The sequence below is a fragment of the Saccoglossus kowalevskii genome, chromosome 1 (genome assembly GCF_978046115.1).
Source record: "Saccoglossus kowalevskii chromosome 1, keSacKowa6.1, whole genome shotgun sequence".
NCBI classification, from domain to species: Eukaryota; Metazoa; Hemichordata; class Enteropneusta; family Harrimaniidae; genus Saccoglossus; species Saccoglossus kowalevskii.
The window spans coordinates 45,090,199-45,112,341 of NC_140641.1; the positions used below are offsets into that span (position 1 = coordinate 45,090,199).

The 22,143-nt window shown below is 35.5% G+C and overlaps 1 protein-coding gene across 2 annotated transcripts in view; it reads left to right on the forward strand.

The window, feature by feature from the left end:
• LOC102807403 (tripeptidyl-peptidase 2-like) overlaps nt 1-22,143 on the forward strand; it is a 147,503-nt gene that overhangs the window by 111,582 nt on the left and 13,778 nt on the right. Inside the window, exons 20-25 of one of the 2 annotated variants that reach the window (XM_085502513.1) lie at nt 1,784-1,858; nt 2,288-2,442; nt 6,399-6,495; nt 7,185-7,315; nt 13,184-13,373; nt 16,468-16,590. In XM_085502513.1, the coding sequence (XP_085358639.1) occupies nt 1,784-1,858; nt 2,288-2,442; nt 6,399-6,495; nt 7,185-7,315; nt 13,184-13,373; nt 16,468-16,590 (771 nt within the window). The remainder of the gene's footprint in view (nt 1-1,783; nt 1,859-2,287; nt 2,443-6,398; nt 6,496-7,184; nt 7,316-13,183; nt 13,374-16,467; nt 16,591-22,143) is intronic. The other variant, XM_085502520.1, reaches the window with a different exon arrangement.

The window sequence follows — 22,143 nt, forward strand, 5'->3', positions numbered from 1 at the left end:
TATGACTTCAATCACATAATACAAAATAGGAATTCAAAACCATATAGTATGACTTCAATCACATCATACAACATAGGAATTCAAAACCATGTAGTATGACTCCAATCACATAATACAACATAGGAATTCAAAACCATATAGTACTACCCCAATCACTTAACACAACTTAGCAATTCAAATCCATATAGTATGGCTTCAATCACATAATACAACATAGCAATTCAAAACCATGTAGTATGACTCCAATCACATAATACAACATAGCAATTCAAAACCATATAGTATGACTCCAATCACATAATACAACATAGCAATTCAAAACCATATAGTATGACTCCAATCACATAATACAACATAGCAATTCAAAACCATGTAGTATGACTTCAATGTCTTAACACAACTTAGGAATTCAAAACCATAAAGTATGACTTCAATCACATAATACAAAATAGGAATTCAAAACCATATAGTATGACTCCAATCACTTAACACAACTTAGCAATTCAAATCCATATAGTATGGCTTCAATCACATAATACAACATAGCAATTCAAAACCATGTAGTATGACTCCAATCACATAATACAACATAGCAATTCAAAACCATATAGTATGACTCCAATCACATAATACAACATAGCAATTCAAAACCATATAGTACTACCCCAATCACTTAACACAACTTAGCAATTCAAATCCATATAGTATGGCTTCAATCACATAATACAACATAGCAATTCAAAACCATGTAGTATGACTCCAATCACATAATACAACATAGCAATTCAAAACCATATAGTATGACTCCAATCACATAATACAACATAGCAATTCAAAACCATGTAGTATGACTTCAATGTCTTAACACAACTTAGGAATTCAAAACTATAAAGTATGACTTCAATCACATAATACAAAATAGGAATTCAAAACCATATAGTATGACTTCAATCACTTAACACAACTAGGAATTCAAAACCATAAAGTATGACTTCAATCACATAATACAACATAGGAATTCAAAACCATGTAGTATGACTCCAATCACATAATACAACATAGGAATTCAAAACCATATAGTACTACCCCAATCACTTAACACAACTTAGCAATTCAAATCCATATAGTATGGCTTCAATCACATAATACAACATAGCAATTCAAAACCATGTAGTATGACTCCAATCACATAATACAACATAGCAATTCAAAACCATATAGTATGACTCCAATCACATAATACAACATAGCAATTCAAAACCATGTAGTATGACTCCAATCACATAATACAACATAGGAATTCAAAACCATATAGTACTACCCCAATCACTTAACACAACTTAGGAATTCAAAACCATAAAGTATGACTTCAATCACATAATACAAAATAGGAATTCAAAACCATATAGTATGACTTCAATCACTTAACACAACTTAGGAATTCAAAACCATAAAGTATGACTCCAATCACATAATACAACATAGGAATTCAAAACCATATAGTATGACTCCAATCACTTAATACACATGACTGTGATACATGTATATTATTATGAACTACAAAATTAAGATAGTTTTCAGCAACCACTCACTTACTAATTTTTTTCCTGCATGTAAACTATATTTACATAATAAATAATTTCTTAACGTTTTCTTGAAGAATGCTGCAATAAGTACATGCATGGCGGCTGATTTGCTTAATGCTCTAAAGCTGGTGTGTGTGTCTTGGCAGTATGTTATCTCTTGCATAGTATCTTTCATCCCCATACCTGTCTCTCAATAGGTGAATGCCAAGAAAGTGCGGGGTAGAGAGGCTGGTATGGGGTCCCTGGGCAAAAGGAATCAGGGGCACAAACCTGTAAGTCTCATCTTTCTTATCTTTCATCCATCCCCTTCAAATAGTGGTGTATTCTTTTATTTTTTCACACTAGTAACCTTTAACTTATTTACTTGTAAATACGCATGCTGCTCTCTTAGTAATTCACTGTCAAAGCTCTCATTTACATATATCATTTGTCACATAGTAGCACTCATATCAAAATTATTCAGCAAGCAAACATTTTATTTTTGTTTCAGGTACTTTGTTAAAAGCAGCGAGTTTCAAATTTGTTAACTATTGGTGTGATTTTCTTTCAAATATTCCACATTTGAATATGTTCTATCACCTCCTCTTACCCTGTCCTCTGTTACTATAGCAACAAATACAGCATATTCTTTTTTTTTTTAATATTTTATTTTAGACAGGCATCATTTGTAGGGTTAATCCTGTCCTGGTTCACTATTTCAGGATACATATCCGTTCCGTTATACCTTGACTCAAGGACCACACAAACAGTCAAATTCCAAATCTAGTGGCGGTAGTGGTGACAAAGACAAGGAAAAGAACAAGGAAGATGAATTCAATGATGCTTTAAGAGATTTGCAGATTAACTGGATGGCAAAGTAAGTCAGAACAGTGACTAGTATTACATTACACTGAACATTGGATGGTTAAACAGTGACTTGTATTACAATACACTGAACAGTAGTCAGTTAAACAGTGACTTGTATTACAATACACTGAACAGTAGTCAGTTAAACAGTGACTTGTATTACAATACACTGAACATTGGATGGTTAAACAGTGACTTGTATTACATTACACTGAACATTGGATGGTTAAACAGTGACTTGTATTACAATACACTGAACAGTAGTCAGTTAAACAGTGACTTGTATTACAATACACTGAACAGTAGTCAGTTAAATAGTGACTTGTATTACAATACACTGAACAGTAGTCAGTTAAATAGTGACTTGTATTACAATACACTGAACAGTAGTCAGTTAAACAGTGACTTGTATTACAATACACTGAACAGTAGTCAGTTAAACAGTGACTTGTATTACAATACACTGAACATTGGATGGTTAAACAGTGACTTGTATTACAATACACTGAACAGTAGTCAGTTAAACAGTGACTTGTATTACAATACACTGAACAGTAGTCAGTTAAACAGTGACTTGTATTACAATACACTGAACATTGGATGGTTAAACAGTGACTTGTATTACATTACACTGAACATTGGATGGTTAAACAGTGACTTGTATTACAATACACTGAACAGTAGTCAGTTAAACAGTGACTTGTATTACAATACACTGAACAGTAGTCAGTTAAATAGTGACTTGTATTACAATACACTGAACAGTAGTCAGTTAAATAGTGACTTATATTACAATACACTGAACAGTAGTCAGTTAAACAGTGACTTGTATTACAATACACTGAACAGTAGTCAGTTAAACAGTGACTTGTATTACAATACACTGAACAGTAGTCAGTTAAATAGTGACTTATATTACAATACACTGAACAGTAGTCAGTTAAACAGTGACTTGTATTACAATACACTGAACAGTAGTCTGTTAAAGAGTGACTTGTATTACAATACACTGAACAGTAGTCTGTTAAATAGTGACTTGTATTACAATACACTGAACAGTAGTTAGTTAAACAGTGACTTGTATTACAATACACTGAACAGTAGTCTGTTAAACAGTGACTTGTATTACAATACACTGAATAGTAGTCTGTTAAACAGTGACTTGTATTACAATACACTGAATAGTAGTCTGTTAAACAGTGACTTGTATTACAATACACTGAACAGTAGTCTGTTAAACAGTGACTTGTATTACAATACACTGAACAGTAGTCTGTTAAATAGTGACTTGTATTACAATACACTGAACAGTAGTCTGTTAAACAGTGACTTGTATTACAATACACTGAACAGTAGTCAGTTAAACAGTGACTTGTATTACAATACACTGAACAGTAGTCTGTTAAACAGTGGCTTGTATTACAATACACTGAACAGTAGTCTGTTAAACAGTGACTTGTATTACAATACACTGAACAGTAGTCAGTTAAATAGTGACTTGTATTACAATACACTGAACAGTAGTCAGTTAAACAGTGACTTGTATTACAATACACTGAACAGTAGTCTGTTAAACAGTGGCTTGTATTACAATACACTGAACAGTAGTCTGTTAAACAGTGACTTGTATTACAATACACTGAACAGTAGTCAGTTAAACAGTGACTTGTATTACAATACACTGAACAGTAGTCAGTTAAACAGTGACTTGTATTACAATACACTGAACAGTAGTCTGTTAAATAGTGACTTGTATTACAATACACTGAACAGTAGTCTGTTAAATAGTGACTTGTATTACAATACACTGAATAGTAGTCAGTTAAACAGTGACTTGTATTACAATACACTGAACAGTAGTCAGTTAAACAGTGACTTGTATTACAATACACTGAACAGTAGTCAGTTAAACAGTGACTTGTATTACAATACACTGAACAGTAGTCAGTTAAACAGTGACTTGTATTACAATACACTGAACAGTAGTCAGTTAAATAGTGACTTGTATTACAATACACTGAACAGTAGTCAGTTAAATAGTGACTTTTATTACAATACATTGAACAGTAGTCTGTTAAACAGTGACTTGTATTACAATACACTGAACAGTAGTCAGTTAAACAGTGACTTGTATTACAATACACTGAACAGTAGTCAGTTAAACAGTGACTTGTATTACAATACACTGAACAGTAGTCAGTTAAACAGTGACTTGTATTACAATACACTGAACAGTAGTCAGTTAAACAGTGACTTGTATTACAATACACTGAACAGTAGTCAGTTAAACAGTGACTTGTATTACAATACACTGAAGAGTAGTCAGTTAAACAGTGACTTGTATTACAATACACTGAACAGTAGTCTGTTAAACAGTGACTTGTAATACAATACACTGAACAGTAGTCAGTTAAACAGTGACTTGTATTACAATACATTGAACAGTAGTCTGTTAAATAGTGACTTTTATTACAATACACTGAATAGTAGTCAGTTAAATAGTGACTTGTATTACAATACACTGAACAGTAGTCAGTTAAATAGTGACTTTTATTACAATACATTGAACAGTAGTCTGTTAAACAGTGACTTGTATTACAATACACTGAACAGTAGTCAGTTAAACAGTGACTTGTATTACAATACACTGAACAGTAGTCAGTTAAACAGTGACTTGTATTACAATACACTGAACAGTAGTCAGTTAAACAGTGACTTGTATTACAATACACTGAACAGTAGTCAGTTAAACAGTGACTTGTATTACAATACACTGAACAGTAGTCAGTTAAACAGTGACTTGTATTACAATACACTGAACAGTAGTCTGTTAAACAGTGACTTGTAATACAATACACTGAACAGTAGTCAGTTAAACAGTGACTTGTATTACAATACACTGAACAGTAGTCAGTTAAACAGTGACTTGTATTACAATACACTGAACAGTAGTCAGTTAAACAGTGACTTGTAATACAATACACTGAACAGTAGTCAGTTAAACAGTGACTTGTATTACAATACACTGAACAGTAGTCTGTTAAACAGTGACTTGTAATACAATACACTGAACAGTAGTCAGTTAAACAGTGACTTGTATTACAATACACTGAACAGTAGTCAGTTAAACAGTGACTTGTATTACAATACACTGAACAGTAGTCAGTTAAACAGTGACTTGTATTACAATACACTGAACAGTAGTCAGTTAAACAGTGACTTGTATTACAATACACTGAACAGTAGTCAGTTAAACAGTGACTTGTATTACAATACACTGAACAGTAGTCTGTTAAACAGTGGCTTGTAATACAATACACTGAATAGTAGTCGGTTAAATAAATTATCAGTTTTCTGCCAATCTTAAATTGACAGCAGATAAGTCATTGCAGGAGAGATTTGGTGCAATATTGAAATCATTTTACATGAAATATAGTTAACATAACATAATTTATAGTCATGTTACCTCATTAATATTCATAACTGTAGTATCATAGCTACTGTTGCAGATAGGAACTATAATTGTGTTGTCAAACAAGATATATAATCAAGCCATCATGTATGGTCATGATTTAATACATATTTGTAAGTGTTATACCATACACACTTGGAATCACTTGGATCACTGCTTGCATTTTTGAATGGCATATTTGCTCTATTAGAAGCACATTTACATGTAGGTTTTGCATGCAATAAATGCAAATGCTTCGTTGGAGAACTGCTTCTAATATAGTAAATACAGTGTTTTTTGTTTGTACTTTATGCCTCCAATACCCTCAAGACACAGTATGCCTCCAATACCCTCAAGACACAGTATGCCTCCAATACCCTGAAGACACAGTATGCCTCCAATACATTCAGGACACAGATGGGTTTTTTTTTTTTTTTTATGTTGATTTAATATGATACGTGTTTGTCTGATTGTTATTGAGTTTATATTCAGGATTTTTTTCTTTCTGTGAGTAGACTTGAAGATGAAGATTTGTATAATGCATTACTGGAAAAACATTCAAACCATTTACCACTTCATGTTGCAAGATTGAACAGCAAAGAGTCATCCAAGGTATGTAGTTGTTAGTATTTGATATTCATGGTGGTTGTCATTTTAGTTCGGGATGACCAATGCCAGTGCACATCCATTGATTTTGTTTTGATAGATAGACCACAACCAGTGACTAATTCATGGAGGCACAGCTGGAAACACAGTCTGAATTTGGGTTGGTCAAGTTTGACCAATTTTTCTTACGTTTATTTTGTTTATAGCACAATCTGTATTCAGAAACAAAATCAAACAGGTTGACTTCAGCTTGTGTCAATACAGAAGGTACATTAGTTATATTCTGCTTTCTAAATAAAACATCAGCATTCCCAATAGCACAAACTAAACATTCTACATTTTGTTTCCATAAACAGTGAGAAGAAAGAAACATACATATATATGGTGTAACTTTGTGTTACACAATATAATGGTATAAAGAACTATGATTGGTGTGCAGCGTTGCTTATCTTAACACAGACTATCAAAATATGTAACAAACTCACGCAGAAATGCTGTAGAACAGCAAAATTTATGATTCACAAATACAAATGCCAATAAAATGCCTTGTGTCTGTCTGTCTGTCTGTCTGTTTGTTTGAAATGTTTTCTCAAAGCAACAAACTAAAACAACCAGACATTTACATAATTTTAGATTGCATGCTTGCTTTGTACAACTAGGCATCACTAACTTCATATTTTAACTTGGAATTGTAGGAAAGAAGTAAACAATTGCCAGAAGTGGTTGCTGCTGCTGACCGTGTGTTATCACTGATTAACACCATTGAATTAGCCAGTTATTTAGCCATGAAAACAGACACCAGACCAGATGCTTCTACAATTAAAATGTAAGTTTAGAATTGGCCAATTTTTTAGCCATGAAAACAGACACCAGACCAGATGCTTCTACAATTAAAATGTAAGTTTAGAATTAGCCAATTTTTTAGCCATGAAAACAGACACCAGACCAGATGCTTCTACAATTAAAATGTAAGTTTAGAATTAGCCAATTTTTTAGCCATGAAAACAGACACCAGACCAGATGCTTCTACAATTAAAATGTAAGTTTAGAATTAGCCAGTTATTTAACCATGAAAACAGACACCAGATCAGATGCTTCTACAATTAAAATGTAAGTTTAGAATTAGCCAGTTATTTAGCCATGAAAACAGACACCAGACCAGATGCTTTTACAATTAAAATGTAAGTTTAGAATTAGCCAATTGTTTAGCCATGAAAACAGACACCAGACCAGATGCTTCTACAATTAAAATGTAAGTTTAGAATTAGCCAATTATTTAGCCATGAAAACAGACACCAGACCAGATGCTTCTACAATTAAAATGTAAGTTTAGAATTAGCCAATTATTTAGCCATGAAAACAGACACCAGACCAGATGCTTTTACAATTAAAATGTAAGTTTAGAATTAGCCAGTTATTTAGCCATGAAAACAGACACCAGACTAGATGCTTCTACAATTAAAATGTAAGTTTAGAATTAGCCAGTTATTTAGCCATGAAAACAGACACCAGACCAGATGCTTCTACAATTAAAATGTAAGTTTAGAATTAGCCAATTATTTAGCCATGAAAACAGACACCAGACCAGATGCTTCTACAATTAAAATGTAAGTTTAGAATGAGCCAATTATTTAGCCATGAAAACAGACACCAGACCAGATGTTTTTACAATTAAAATGTAAGTTTAGAATTAGCCAGTTATTTAGCCATGAAAACAGACACCAGACTAGATGCTTCTACAATTAAAATGTAAGTTTAGAATTAGCCAGTTATTTAGCCATGAAAACAGACACCAGACCAGATGCTTCTACAATTAAAATGTAAGTTTAGAATTGGCCAATTTTTTAGCCATGAAAACAGACACCAGACCAGATGCTTCTACAATTAAAATGTAAGTTTAGAATTGGCCAATATTTTAGCCATGAAAACAGACACCAGACCAGATGCTTCTACAATTAAAATGTAAGTTTAGAATTGGCCAATTTTTTAGCCATGAAAACAGACACCAGACCAGATGCTTCTACAATTAAAATGTAAGTTTAGAATTGGCCAATTTTTTAGCCATGAAAACAGACACCAGACCAGATGCTTCTACAATTAAAATGTAAGTTTAGAATTGGCCAATTTTTTAGCCATGAAAACAGACACCAGACCAGATGCTTTTACAATTAAAATGTAAGTTTAGAATTAGCCAGTTTTTTAGCCATGAAAACAGACACCAGACCAGATGCTTCTACAATTAAAATGTAAGTTAGAATTAGCCAGTTATTTAGCCATGAAAACAGACACCAGACCAGATGCTTCTACAATTAAAATGTAAGTTTAGAATTAGCCAATTTTTTAGCCATGAAAACAGACACCAGACCAGATGCTTCTACAATTAAAATGTAAGTTTAGAATTAGCCAGTTATTTAACCATGAAAACAGACACCAGATCAGATGCTTCTACAATTAAAATGTAAGTTTAGAATTAGCCAGTTATTTAGCCATGAAAACAGACACCAGACCAGATGCTTTTACAATTAAAATGTAAGTTTAGAATTAGCCAGTTATTTAGCCATGAAAACAGACACCAGACTAGATGCTTCTACAATTAAAATGTAAGTTTAGAATTAGCCAGTTATTTAGCCATGAAAACAGACACCAGACCAGATGCTTCTACAATTAAAATGTAAGTTTAGAATTAGCCAGTTATTTAGCCATGAAAACAGACACCAGACCAGATGCTTCTACAATTAAAATGTAAGTTTAGAATTAGCCAATTATTTAGCCATGAAAACAGACACCAGACCAGATGCTTCTACAATTAAAATGTAAGTTTAGAATTAGCCAATTATTTAGCCATGAAAACAGACACCAGACCAGATGCTTCTACAATTAAAATGTAAGTTTAGAATTCGCCAATTATTTAGCCATGAAAACAGACACCAGACCAGATGCTTCTACAATTAAAATGTAAGTTTAGAATGAGCCAATTATTTAGCCATGAAAACAGACACCAGACCAGATGTTTTTACAATTAAAATGTAAGTTTAGAATTAGCCAGTTATTTAGCCATGAAAACAGACACCAGACTAGATGCTTCTACAATTAAAATGTAAGTTTAGAATTAGCCAGTTATTTAGCCATGAAAACAGACACCAGACCAGATGCTTCTACAATTAAAATGTAAGTTTAGAATTAGCCAATTATTTAGCCATGAAAACAGACACCAGACCAGATGCTTCTACAATTAAAATGTAAGTTTAGAATTAGTCAATTATTTAGCCATGAAAACAGACACCAGACCAGATGCTTCCACAATTAAAATGTAAGTTTAGAATTAGCCAGTTATTTAGCCATGAAAACAGACACCAGACCAGATGCTTCTACAATTAAAATGTAAGTTTAGAATTAGCCAATTTTTTAGCCATGAAAACAGACACCAGACCAGATGCTTCTACAATTAAAATGTAAGTTTAGAATTAGCCAGTTATTTAACCATGAAAACAGACACCAGATCAGATGCTTCTACAATTAAAATGTAAGTTTAGAATTAGCCAGTTATTTAGCCATGAAAACAGACACCAGACCAGATGCTTTTACAATTAAAATGTAAGTTTAGAATTAGCCAGTTATTTAGCCATGAAAACAGACACCAGACCAGATGCTTCTACAATTAAAATGTAAGTTTAGAATTAGCCAATTTTTTAGCCATGAAAACAGACACCAGACCAGATGCTTCTACAATTAAAATGTAAGTTTAGAATTAGCCAGTTATTTAACCATGAAAACAGACACCAGATCAGATGCTTCTACAATTAAAATGTAAGTTTAGAATTAGCCAGTTATTTAGCCATGAAAACAGACACCAGACCAGATGCTTTTACAATTAAAATGTAAGTTTAGAATTAGCCAGTTATTTAGCCATGAAAACAGACACCAGACTAGATGCTTCTACAATTAAAATGTAAGTTTAGAATTAGCCAGTTATTTAGCCCTGAAAACAGACACCAGACCAGATGCTTCTACAATTAAAATGTAAGTTTAGAATTAGCCAGTTATTTAGCCATGAAAACAGACACCAGACCAGATGCTTCTACAATTAAAATGTAAGTTTAGAATTAGCCAATTATTTAGCCATGAAAACAGACACCAGACCAGATGCTTCTACAATTAAAATGTAAGTTTAGAATTAGCCAATTATTTAGCCATGAAAACAGACACCAGACCAGATGCTTCTACAATTAAAATGTAAGTTTAGAATTCGCCAATTATTTAGCCATGAAAACAGACACCAGACCAGATGCTTCTACAATTAAAATGTAAGTTTAGAATGAGCCAATTATTTAGCCATGAAAACAGACACCAGACCAGATGTTTTTACAATTAAAATGTAAGTTTAGAATTAGCCAGTTATTTAGCCATGAAAACAGACACCAGACTAGATGCTTCTACAATTAAAATGTAAGTTTAGAATTAGCCAGTTATTTAGCCATGAAAACAGACACCAGACCAGATGCTTCTACAATTAAAATGTAAGTTTAGAATTAGCCAATTATTTAGCCATGAAAACAGACACCAGACCAGATGCTTCTACAATTAAAATGTAAGTTTAGAATTAGTCAATTATTTAGCCATGAAAACAGACACCAGACCAGATGCTTCCACAATTAAAATGTAAGTTTAGAATTAGCCAGTTATTTAGTCATGAAAACAGACACCAGACCAGATGCTTCTACAATTAAAATGTAAGTTTAGAATTAGTCAATTATTTAGCCATGAAAACAGACACCAGACCAGATGCTTCTACAATTAAAATGTAAGTTTAGAATTAGCCAATTATTTAGCCATGAAAACAGACACCAGACCAGATGCTTCTACAATTAAAATGTAAGTTTAGAATTGGCCAATTTTTTAGCCATGAAAACAGACACCAGACCAGATGCTTCTACAATTAAAATGTAAGTTTAGAATTGGCCAATTATTTAGCCATGAAAACAGACACCGGACTAGATGCTTCTACAATTAAATTGTAAGTTTAGAATTAGCCAATTACTTAGCCATGAAAACAGACACCAGACCTGAATCATTTCTTACAGGGCTTTGTATCAAAATTATACATCCTGGCGTCTTTTTTAGTCCCCGTTCGGACGCAGTCCGATAACGGGGACTTATGTTTTGCCCTGTGTGCGTCCGTCCGTCCGTCCGTCCGTGCGTCCGTGCGTCCATCCGTGATCACCTGTATCTCGAACATGCATGGACCGATTAAGTTCAAACTTCACTCATACATCACACATTATATGGGACATGTGCACATGCATTTTTCTCATGATCCGATTAACAATAGCCGAATAGCGGCCATTTTAAGGCCGAAAATGCATCAAAATCGCACATTTTCACCATTCCGGACCCGGATCTCAGTTATGCATGGACGGATTTTGTTCACATTTGGTACATACATTAAACATAATAGGACCTTGATGCACGTCATTTTTTTTTTGGATCGGGTTCGAAATGGCCGACTGGCGGCCATTTTGTTTTAAAGAATTCAGTTCTGGATCCGTATCTGAGACATGCTTGGATTGATCGAGTTCAAACTTCACACACACAAGGTACATCATGTCACAAATATGTATGTGCATTTGTTTCATGATCTCATTAACGATAGCCAAATGGCGGCTGCTTTAAGGCCGAAAATGCATTGAAATCGCACATTTTCACCATTCCGGACCCGGATCTCAGTTATGCATGGACGGATTTCATTCAAATTTGGTACATACATTAAACATAATAAGACCTTGATGCACGTCAGTTTTTTTTTGGATCAAGTTCGAAATAGCCGACTGGCGGCCATTTTGTTTTAAAGAATTCAGTTCTGGATCCGTATCCGAGACATGTCTGGATTGATCAAGTTCAAACTTCACACACACAAGGTACATCATGTCACAAATATGTATGTGCATTTGTTTCATGATCTCATTAACGATAGCCAAATGGGGGCCGCTTTAAGGCCGAAAATGCATTGAAATCGCACATTTTCACCATTCCGGACCCGTATCTCAGTTATGCATGGATGGATTTTGTTCAAATTTGGTACATACATTAAACATAATAGGACCTTGATGCCCGTCTTTTTTTTTTCGGATCAAGTTCGAAATGGCCGACTGGCGGCCATTTTGTTAAAGAATTCAGTTCTGGATCCGTATCCAAGACATGTCTGGATTGATCAAGTTCAAACTTCACACACACATGGTACATCATGTCACAAATAGATATGTGCATTTGTTTCATGATCTGCTTAACAATAGCGGAATGATGGCCATTTTAAGGCCGAAAATGCATCAAAATCACGTATTTTCACAATTCCAGAACCGGATCTCAGTCATGCATGGATGGATTTTGTTCAGATTTAGCACAATGTGTTGTACATATGCAGGTGCATTTCGGTCATGATCTGCTTTGAATGTATATGTCACTCAAATATGAACGGAACGGGGACGTGTCATTGACAATGACTTGTTCCTTTTAGATTTGAACAAAAATAGTCTACTTACATTTTTTTCATGGTACCCATGCTAGTTTTTCCATGCTAATTATAACCAGCACAGTCTATATATTTACAGTCATACTGCATGGACATATAAATCATGCATGCATTTGATTTGTACTAAACACTGAGATCATTGTCAATGCTTATCTTATTTCTTCTTAGAGAGATGGATAAACAGAAATTTTTACTAATTGATGCTATACGCATCAAAGGTTCAGCTTTGGCAGATCAAATTCTTTGCTCTAGAATGGAAATCACTACAGAACCATCTGAAGATGAACAGACAAACATTAAAATCATGGATGAAGCATTTGCTGAACTGCAGAAATGGATTGACATTAATGACAACAAAGTAAGAATAGGATAGGAATCAGTCAGTGTAATATGACCTAGACATTGGAAGTCAGAGTAATATGAATTTAATGGGAAGATAATCAGTGTGATATGAACGTATGGGAGTATAGAATCAGTATGATATGACCTACACATTGGAAGTCAGAGTAATATGAATTTAATGGGAAGATAATCAGTGTGATATGAACATATGGGAGTATAGAATCAGTATGATATGACCTACACATTGGAAGTCAGAGTAATATGAATTTAATGGGAAGATAATCAGTGTGATATGAACGTATGGGAATATAGAATCAGTATGATATGACCTACACATTGGAAGTCAGAGTAATATGAATTTAATGGGAAGATAATCAGTGTGATATGAACGTATGGGAGTATAGAATCAGTATGATATGACCTACACATTGGAAGTCAGAGTAATATGAATTTAATGGGAAGATAATCAGTGTGATATGAACATATGGGAGTATAGAATCAGTATGGTATGACCTACACATTGGAAATCAGAGTAATATGAATTTAATGGGAAGATAATCAGTGTGATATGAACGTATGGGAGTATAGAATCAGTATGATATGACCTACACATTGGAAGTCAGAGTAATATGAATTTAATGGAGAGATAATCAGTGTGATATGAATGTATGGGAGTATAGAATCAGTATGATATGACCTACACATTGGAAGTCAGAGTAATATGAATTTAATGGGAAGATAATCAGTGTGATATGAATGTATGGGAGTATAGAATCAGTATGATATGACCTACACATTGGAAGTCAGAGTAATATGAATTTAATGGGAAGATAATCAGTGTGATATGAACATATAGGAGTATAGAATCAGTATGATATAACCTACACATTGGAAGTCAGAGTAATATGAATTTAATGGAGAGATAATCAGTGTGATATGAATGTATGGGAGTATAGAATCAGTATGATATGACCTACACATTGGAAGTCAGAGTAATATGAATTTAATGGGAAGATAATCAGTGTGATATGAACGTATGGGAGTATAGAATCAGTATGATATGACCTACACATTGGAAGTCAGAGGAATATGAATTTAATGGGGAGATAATCAGTGTGATATGAACGTATGGGAGTATAGAATCAGTATGATATGACCTAGACATTGGAAGTCAGAGGAATATGAATTTAATGGGGAGATAATCAGTGTGATATGAACGTATGGGAGTATAGAATCAGTATGATATGACCTACACATTGGAAGTCAGAGTAATATGAATTTAATGGGAAGATAATCAGTGTGATATGAACGTATGGGAGTATAGAATCAGTATGATATGACCTACACATTGGAAGTCAGAGTAATATGAATTTAATGGGGAGATAATCAGTGTGATATGAATGTATGGGAGTATAGAATCAGTATGATATGACCTACACATTGGAAGTCAGAGTAATATGAATTTAATGGGAAGATAATCAGTGTGATATGAATGTATGGGAGTATAGAATCAGTATGATATGACCTACACATTGGAAGTCAGAGGAATATGAATTTAATGGGGAGATAATCAGTGTGATATGAACGTATGGGAGTATAGAATCAGTATGATATGACCTACACATTGGAAGTCAGAGTAATATGAATTTAATGGGAAGATAATCAGTGTGATATGAACGTATGGGAGTATAGAATCAGTATGATATGACCTACACATTGGAAGTCAGAGGAATATGAATTTAATGGGGAGATAATCAGTGTGATATGAACGTATGGGAGTATAGAATCAGTATGATATGACCTAGACATTGGAAGTCAGAGGAATATGAATTTAATGGGGAGATAATCAGTGTGATATGAACGTATGGGAGTATAGAATCAGTATGATATGACCTACACATTGGAAGTCAGAGTAATATGAATTTAATGGGAAGATAATCAGTGTGATATGAACGTATGGGAGTATAGAATCAGTATGATATGACCTACACATTGAAAGTCAGAGTAATATGAATTTAATGGGGAGATAATCAGTGTGATATGAATGTATGGGAGTATAGAATCAGTATGATATGACCTACACATTGGAAGTCAGAGTAATATGAATTTAATGGGAAGATAATCAGTGTGATATGAATGTATGGGAGTATAGAATCAGTATGATATGACCTACACATTGGAAGTCAGAGGAATATGAATTTAATGGGGAGATAATCAGTGTGATATGAACGTATGGGAGCATAGAATCAGTATGATATGAACGTATGGGAGTATAGAATCAGTATGATATGACCTACACATTGGAAGTCAGAGGAATATGAATTTAATGGGGAGATAATCAGTGTGATATGAACGTATGGGAGCATAGAATCAGTATGATACGAATGTATGGGAGTATAGAATCAGTATGATATGACCTACACATTGAAAGTCAGAGTAATATGAATTTAATGGGGAGATAATCAGTGTTATATGAATGTATGGGAGTATAGAATCAGTATGATATGACCTACACATTGGAAGTCAAAAGTTGATAGAATGCAAAACTTCAATGCTTGAATTATGAGGTGGTAGTGGGTGGGCAGGATTGCTTGAAGACGTGTTCAGGTCACTTACTGAATGAAGAATGATTATGCTAAGTGAAACAGGATACAGGAAAGCTTGACGGTTGTATTGCAAGTAGGATTAGGTAAATGACCATTATAGGATTACAAGCTTAGAATATGCATATAGTGTGCATATTGTGTTTTTGTTCCTACAGAGAGGGCCCAATAAAAATTACTTTATTGTATATTGGCCTACCCTCTTTAAATAAAATAAATGAAATGTGAATGGAAATTGCATGGGTGATGCGTGGATGGAATGTCACATGCGTATGTGCAGTGGATTAAGACTGAGATGTTGGTTCCCAGCATTAACACAGTCTACACTCAAATGTAATCATGCTAGATATGATCATATAAGTATAGAATCTGTGTGAGTTTGATATGATCTCAATGGGATAGAATGTCAGTGTCATTGTGATATGTTCTCAGTGACTAAATATGTGTAAAAATATAACAGGGTATTTATAAATCAGTAAATAAATCATGTGATCTGATTGGTTGCAGGTCTTAACATTCACAGTGAAGCATGCTTTGGTACATAAACACTATGGGAGAGCCTTAAAAGCACTCCACAAACTACATGAAGAAAATAAACCAAACAAAGACTATGAGAAGAAATGCATTGAGGTAAATATGATGAATTTATTGTTTTTTGGTAGATAATCATTCATATTGTAGATTGGTTAATTGACTATAAGGTCCATCTGTCTCATTTCTCAGATATACCTCCTACTCAATTGCGTTTATACTTTGTACATATTTTTATTGGCTGGACTCCTGAGATATGATCAAAAATTAAAGATATTTTTGTCATTTTTCATGAAAATGCTATTTCTTGTTAAAAACTGCTACTCCATTTGCTTTTTACTTGTGGGTTACTGATAAATGTGACATCATACCTGTGGGTTACCGATACAGGTAACATAATATCTGTGGGTTACTGATACAGGTAACACAATATCTGTGGGTTACTGATAAATGTAACATCATACCTGTGGGTTACCGATACAGGTAACACAATATCTGTGGGTTACTGATACAGGTAACACAATATCTGTGGGTTACTGATAAATGTAACATCATACCTGTGGGTTACTGATACAGGTAACACAATATCTGTGGGTTACTGATACAGGTAACACAATATCTGTGGGTTACTGATAAATGTAACATCATACCTGTGGGTTACTGATACAGGTAACACAATATCTGTGGGTTACTGATAAATGTAACATCATACCTGTGGGTTACTGATACAGGTAACACAATATCTGTGGGTTACTGATACAGGTAACACAATATCTGTGGGTTACTGATAAATGTGACATCATACCTGTGGGTTACTGATGAATGTGACATCATACCTGTGGGTTACTGTTAAATGTAGCATCATACCTGTGGGTTACTGATACAGGTAACACAATATCTGTGGGTTACTGATACAGGTAACACAATATCTGTGGGTTACTGATAAATGTGACATCATACCTGTGGGTTACTGATAAATGTGACATCATACCTGTGGGTTACTGATAAATGTGACATCATACCTGTGGGTTACTGATACAGGTAACATCATACCTGTGGGTTACTGATACATGTAACATCACACCTGCACGGTACGAGGTTTTACCCAGAATTCAACACATTCTGTACCAACGCATATTGCTATGCGCAGAACTGAAATTCTGGCATCGTTCCGCGCAAAAAACGTTTTTAGCTCGTGAGTTGTTTCCGGGTTCGCCTTCCATGTGGTTATCGTGCGATTTATTGTACCAATATCACATTTTCTGGACGTATTCCTACACAATCATGCCAAGAGCATCCAAAAGAGTCAAGCAGGCAAGTTTAGCCGCAAAATTACGTGGGAAATTGGCTTCAACTGCTCACTCGATCGCCGATGTTGTCCGCCGGCACACAAGGTCGTTCGCTTTCTGATTTTTCTTCCAAGATTTTGACTCGAATATTCGGGTTTTGTTGCTTTTTTAATGACAGTGATGACGATAGTTCACAGTTCGAGAAAGTAAAAACGATGTGCTCACTTCGAATGGTTTGTAGGCAATTTTATGCTATCGCGTCGAATGATTTGTTCGTTATGGGAATGACGGCAAGCTCTATTGCCAGCCGTGCTTTTCACAGATTTAAGCTGATGAAGGCGAGATCGCTCGTTGCTAATGAAATAGGGCAACTTTCCGATTTGATCATTCAAAAAGGGCCATCTCAAGTAAGACAAGTGGTGAGAAATTTGCTGGAAAATTTAAAGGGTCACGAATGGGATGATTCAAAGAAATATTTGGAAGTCTCTCTTGCAGTTTTATTTAGCACGAAAAGATCAGCAATTTCTAAGAAAGCCACTGGGAGTCGAGCCTACATCAGTAAAATCTTAAATCAGCACCAGGCAGTAGGTGAAAAGTTGTCTGGATTTGATGAGAGTGCCCTTTGGCAATTACGATTAAATAAAGATAAAGCATTTGCCAAATCAGTATTATCTGTATCATTTTTCAAGGAAGCCATTACATCAGATATTCTGCCTCCTTCTGTTAAATTGGCTTTATTAGCAGCACCATCTTCCCAGAAATTTGATCAGACTACAAATGACACTAAATTATGGAATGATTCTGAAGCAGAACACATATTTATCCATCTAGGATCTAATCTGACAATGATGGTTTAGAGAAATCTCTGAGAACACAAGAAAATGTTTCAAGAATTCTCAGATTAACCACTTTGAGAAATAATTTGAAACGGTTCCATACTATGGTGTCAGAAACTGCCTCTCAAAATAAAAAGGGCTGGTTTGTTCATGATATTGAAGGCCTGGTTTGGAGAAGTATCCTCAACATATTGACTGAAAACAAATTGGATTATGACCTTGATGATGAAAATGAGAGACAGAAGTTAGAAATAGTTGTAGGTGAGGGTGGCCACACTTTCCAAGATTTCAAGGGAGTGTCCCAAAATTTCAAAGTATTTGCCATCAGTGGTGCTATACGTCTGATAAAATATAATGGTAATGAAGTATGGAGAAATCCAAATCCACAGTCTTCTGATGCAAGCCGCATTTCATTTGCCATTATAAATTCCCCAGAGAGTGATGCACTGATAGAAATTGATATTCTTCCTGTTCTGGCATGCACTGAAAAATTTGCCCAACATGGTATAAAGGGGATGAAATACTGTAGAAAACTGGAAGGAGATGAAAAGTATAAAAGTTTGGTCTTGCAGAGAAAGAGTACCAGTTTTTTCTGCAATTTATGTTTGGCTACAGTTCATAAATGTCACAATCCAAATCATGAATGGGATATGTCTATCACTCTTGCGGATATGAATTCATGGGCAGAAGAAAAAAGTAATGGTCAGAGTATTCATCCTCTTATAAAGTATGACCCCATAAATGAATACACTATGGATCACCTTCATGCTAAATTGAGAAACGTGGGTAAACTAATTGACGAGCTCTTCAACGAGGCTCAAAAGATCGACCAACAACTGGAATTTATACAAAAGTTTGCAAAGTTATCTGAAGATCAAAAACATGATGTGAAGCAATATGAAACAAAACTGGTCGACCAATTTGATACCAAGGTTGAAATTAATGAAGCAAATCATTCAGCAAAGTTACTTCAAGTTACTAAAAATGATGATCTTAACAAACTTGATAAGAAACTTGAAGCAGCTTCACTAGCATTTGAAATTAAATACACTGAACACATTGAAGTGAATTTGTTGGATTCTGCTGAATCACATTTTGAAATTTTATTTGGCACACACAAGGAATACAATATGTGCATCACATCTCCATGTTGTATATAAAACCAAGCCAGGTATCACTCCTCACATGCAAACTGTCCATGGTAAGTTAAGCACAAAAGATCTGAAACAAAACACAAGATGCATTACTAATCTCAATATTTAATATCAAAAATCTGTCATAATAATAAATTATTATTTACACTTGGTAAAACTATTCCAAAGTCAGCCTAAATTGTCAAATTTGTAATGACACTATTTTCTATGAAGTCTTTGACTGTAAAAAATAGGGCATGTGGAGGGGGCCTGGCACATTTTCTTTGAAAATCATTTGTTATTAAACTAATCTCAATATTTAATATAAAAAATCTGTCATAATAATAAATTATTATTTACACTTGGTAAAACTATTCTAAAGTCAGCCTAAATTGTCAAATTTGTAATGACACTATTTTCTAGGTATTAATTCTTCAACTTCAAACACATCAATGTGTGTCACGTTTACTGGAGAAATGGGGTAAGTGGAGGGAGCGTGGCAGATTTTTTTTTGAAAATCATTTGTTATTAACTATATTTAGTATATTCTCACTTTAATATTACATAATTTATTATGAATAATATGTCAGAAAATAATATTGAGAGAAACGAATGAAATGCATTGGTATTAAAAACAGATACATGGAAAATGTTCATTTTATCCCTATACCCATAGTATCTCAATAGTGTATATATTATCTCAATAGTGAATATATGGTATGCAAATTAATGACAAAATACATTATGACAATTCACTACGTTCAATTACCCACCATAGACTCCGGTCAGTCAAAATGACTATTTTGAACTGTAGGCATTAATCAGCGATTCTGTCGGTGATGGAGAGATAGAATCCAGGTCAGGGGAAGCCCCATGACCTCAAGATTCTTCCACCCCTCACGTCACGAACCCACGTGACCGAGGCCACCTGGCAGCGCCACAGGTAGCCGTCCTTCACTCTTAATTTCTCTCCGCCTCGAGTGGAGATGAAATCTAGCAAGCTCTGCTGGATCGCCTGCTTTTTTTCCTGTCCGGATTTATAGCTTGGGTTGTTGCCGCTGCTCGGCATCCGACATGGTAGCTGGTAGGATAAGTTTTCCTTGTCTTTTTTTACCCTCGTGTCGTTTTTCCCATTTGTGTGTAGTATTTTTCACAGCAAAGAAATCAAAATCCGGCGCCACTACGTAGTCACATGTTGATTTCATGGCGGCACCTTTTACAACTGTAATTCGTCTCCCTCATGCATGTCGTCTTTTATTTTTAATGTATTTAGTAATATATCGATGTAATGACAGCTCCAAGGCTTGCTGCCTTTTTCTTCCGGTCTCCTCGTCTTTCGAGCCGACCGTACAGTGGTTTATTCAGAATCTACCAGCATAGAACCCGCATCCGAGATGCTTTGTCGTGGCTACGTGTGGGTTCCGGGTTTTTTTTGCGTGAAAGCGTGTTTTTTTTTCACTGGAGTTCTGAGGCCTGAGATTTTCTTTCAGAGCCATCAAAATCGCTGACACTGACCGCGTCACAGCAAGGTCGCGCGTCCAGTAAACAAATCGGTTAAAGTGAGTTGCGTGTTTTGCATGAGTGGAATGTCCTCACGCTCGGCTACCGGTACTTCATGTACCGGGACGTCGAGTAAGAGGCCCGACGGCGGAGGTACCGATATTTTCTCGGTCTTCCCCGCTGATCGGAGGGCATCCTCACAGTCTGTTTTTTCAGGCGGTGTTTTTTACCCGATTTTACCGGCTGCAGCGAGGCTGTGCCCCTGGAGGCTTTCCTCCTATGGGGCCCGTTGCGGGTCTCTTCGTGGACCCTTCCTCGCACGGCGCCGAGTTTGCCTCCGAGTTGAGGGCTTTGGTCGAAGGACTGTCGGGGCAATTGCGTCCCTGGCAGGCCGGGTAGATCAGATGCAGTCTGAGCGAGCTGTCTCCACTGTGTCCCCTCGGTGGGCAAGCAGGAAGAGACACGAAAGCATGTTTGCATTCAAACACGTCTCTTCAGTGGAACCCCCGTTCCCAGTCACGGCTCTCCCACTATTTGGGGGGGTGGCCGAGGCTCAGGCTAATTGCACCGGTCCTTCTCTGGATCCGCGGGCACTGAATGCCAACGGGGTGCTGGCAGCCAAGTCTCCGATCTCGGGGCAGGGCTTTCAGGGCAGGGCACGCGTTGACCCCCCCCCCCACTTTCAGCCAGCTAGGGTTCGTCACGCGGTAACGGTACAACGGTAACGAATTTATCCTTGTGTCCGGTCCCCGCTGTGGGTTTTGACTACTTTCTTACCGACCCACGGGCGTCCCCAGAGGGAACCGACCCTGTCATGAGACGCACAGTCGAACACGCTCCCTCTCACATATTTAAAGTGAAAGGAGACGCAGTTTGCTCACGTTGGATACAGCC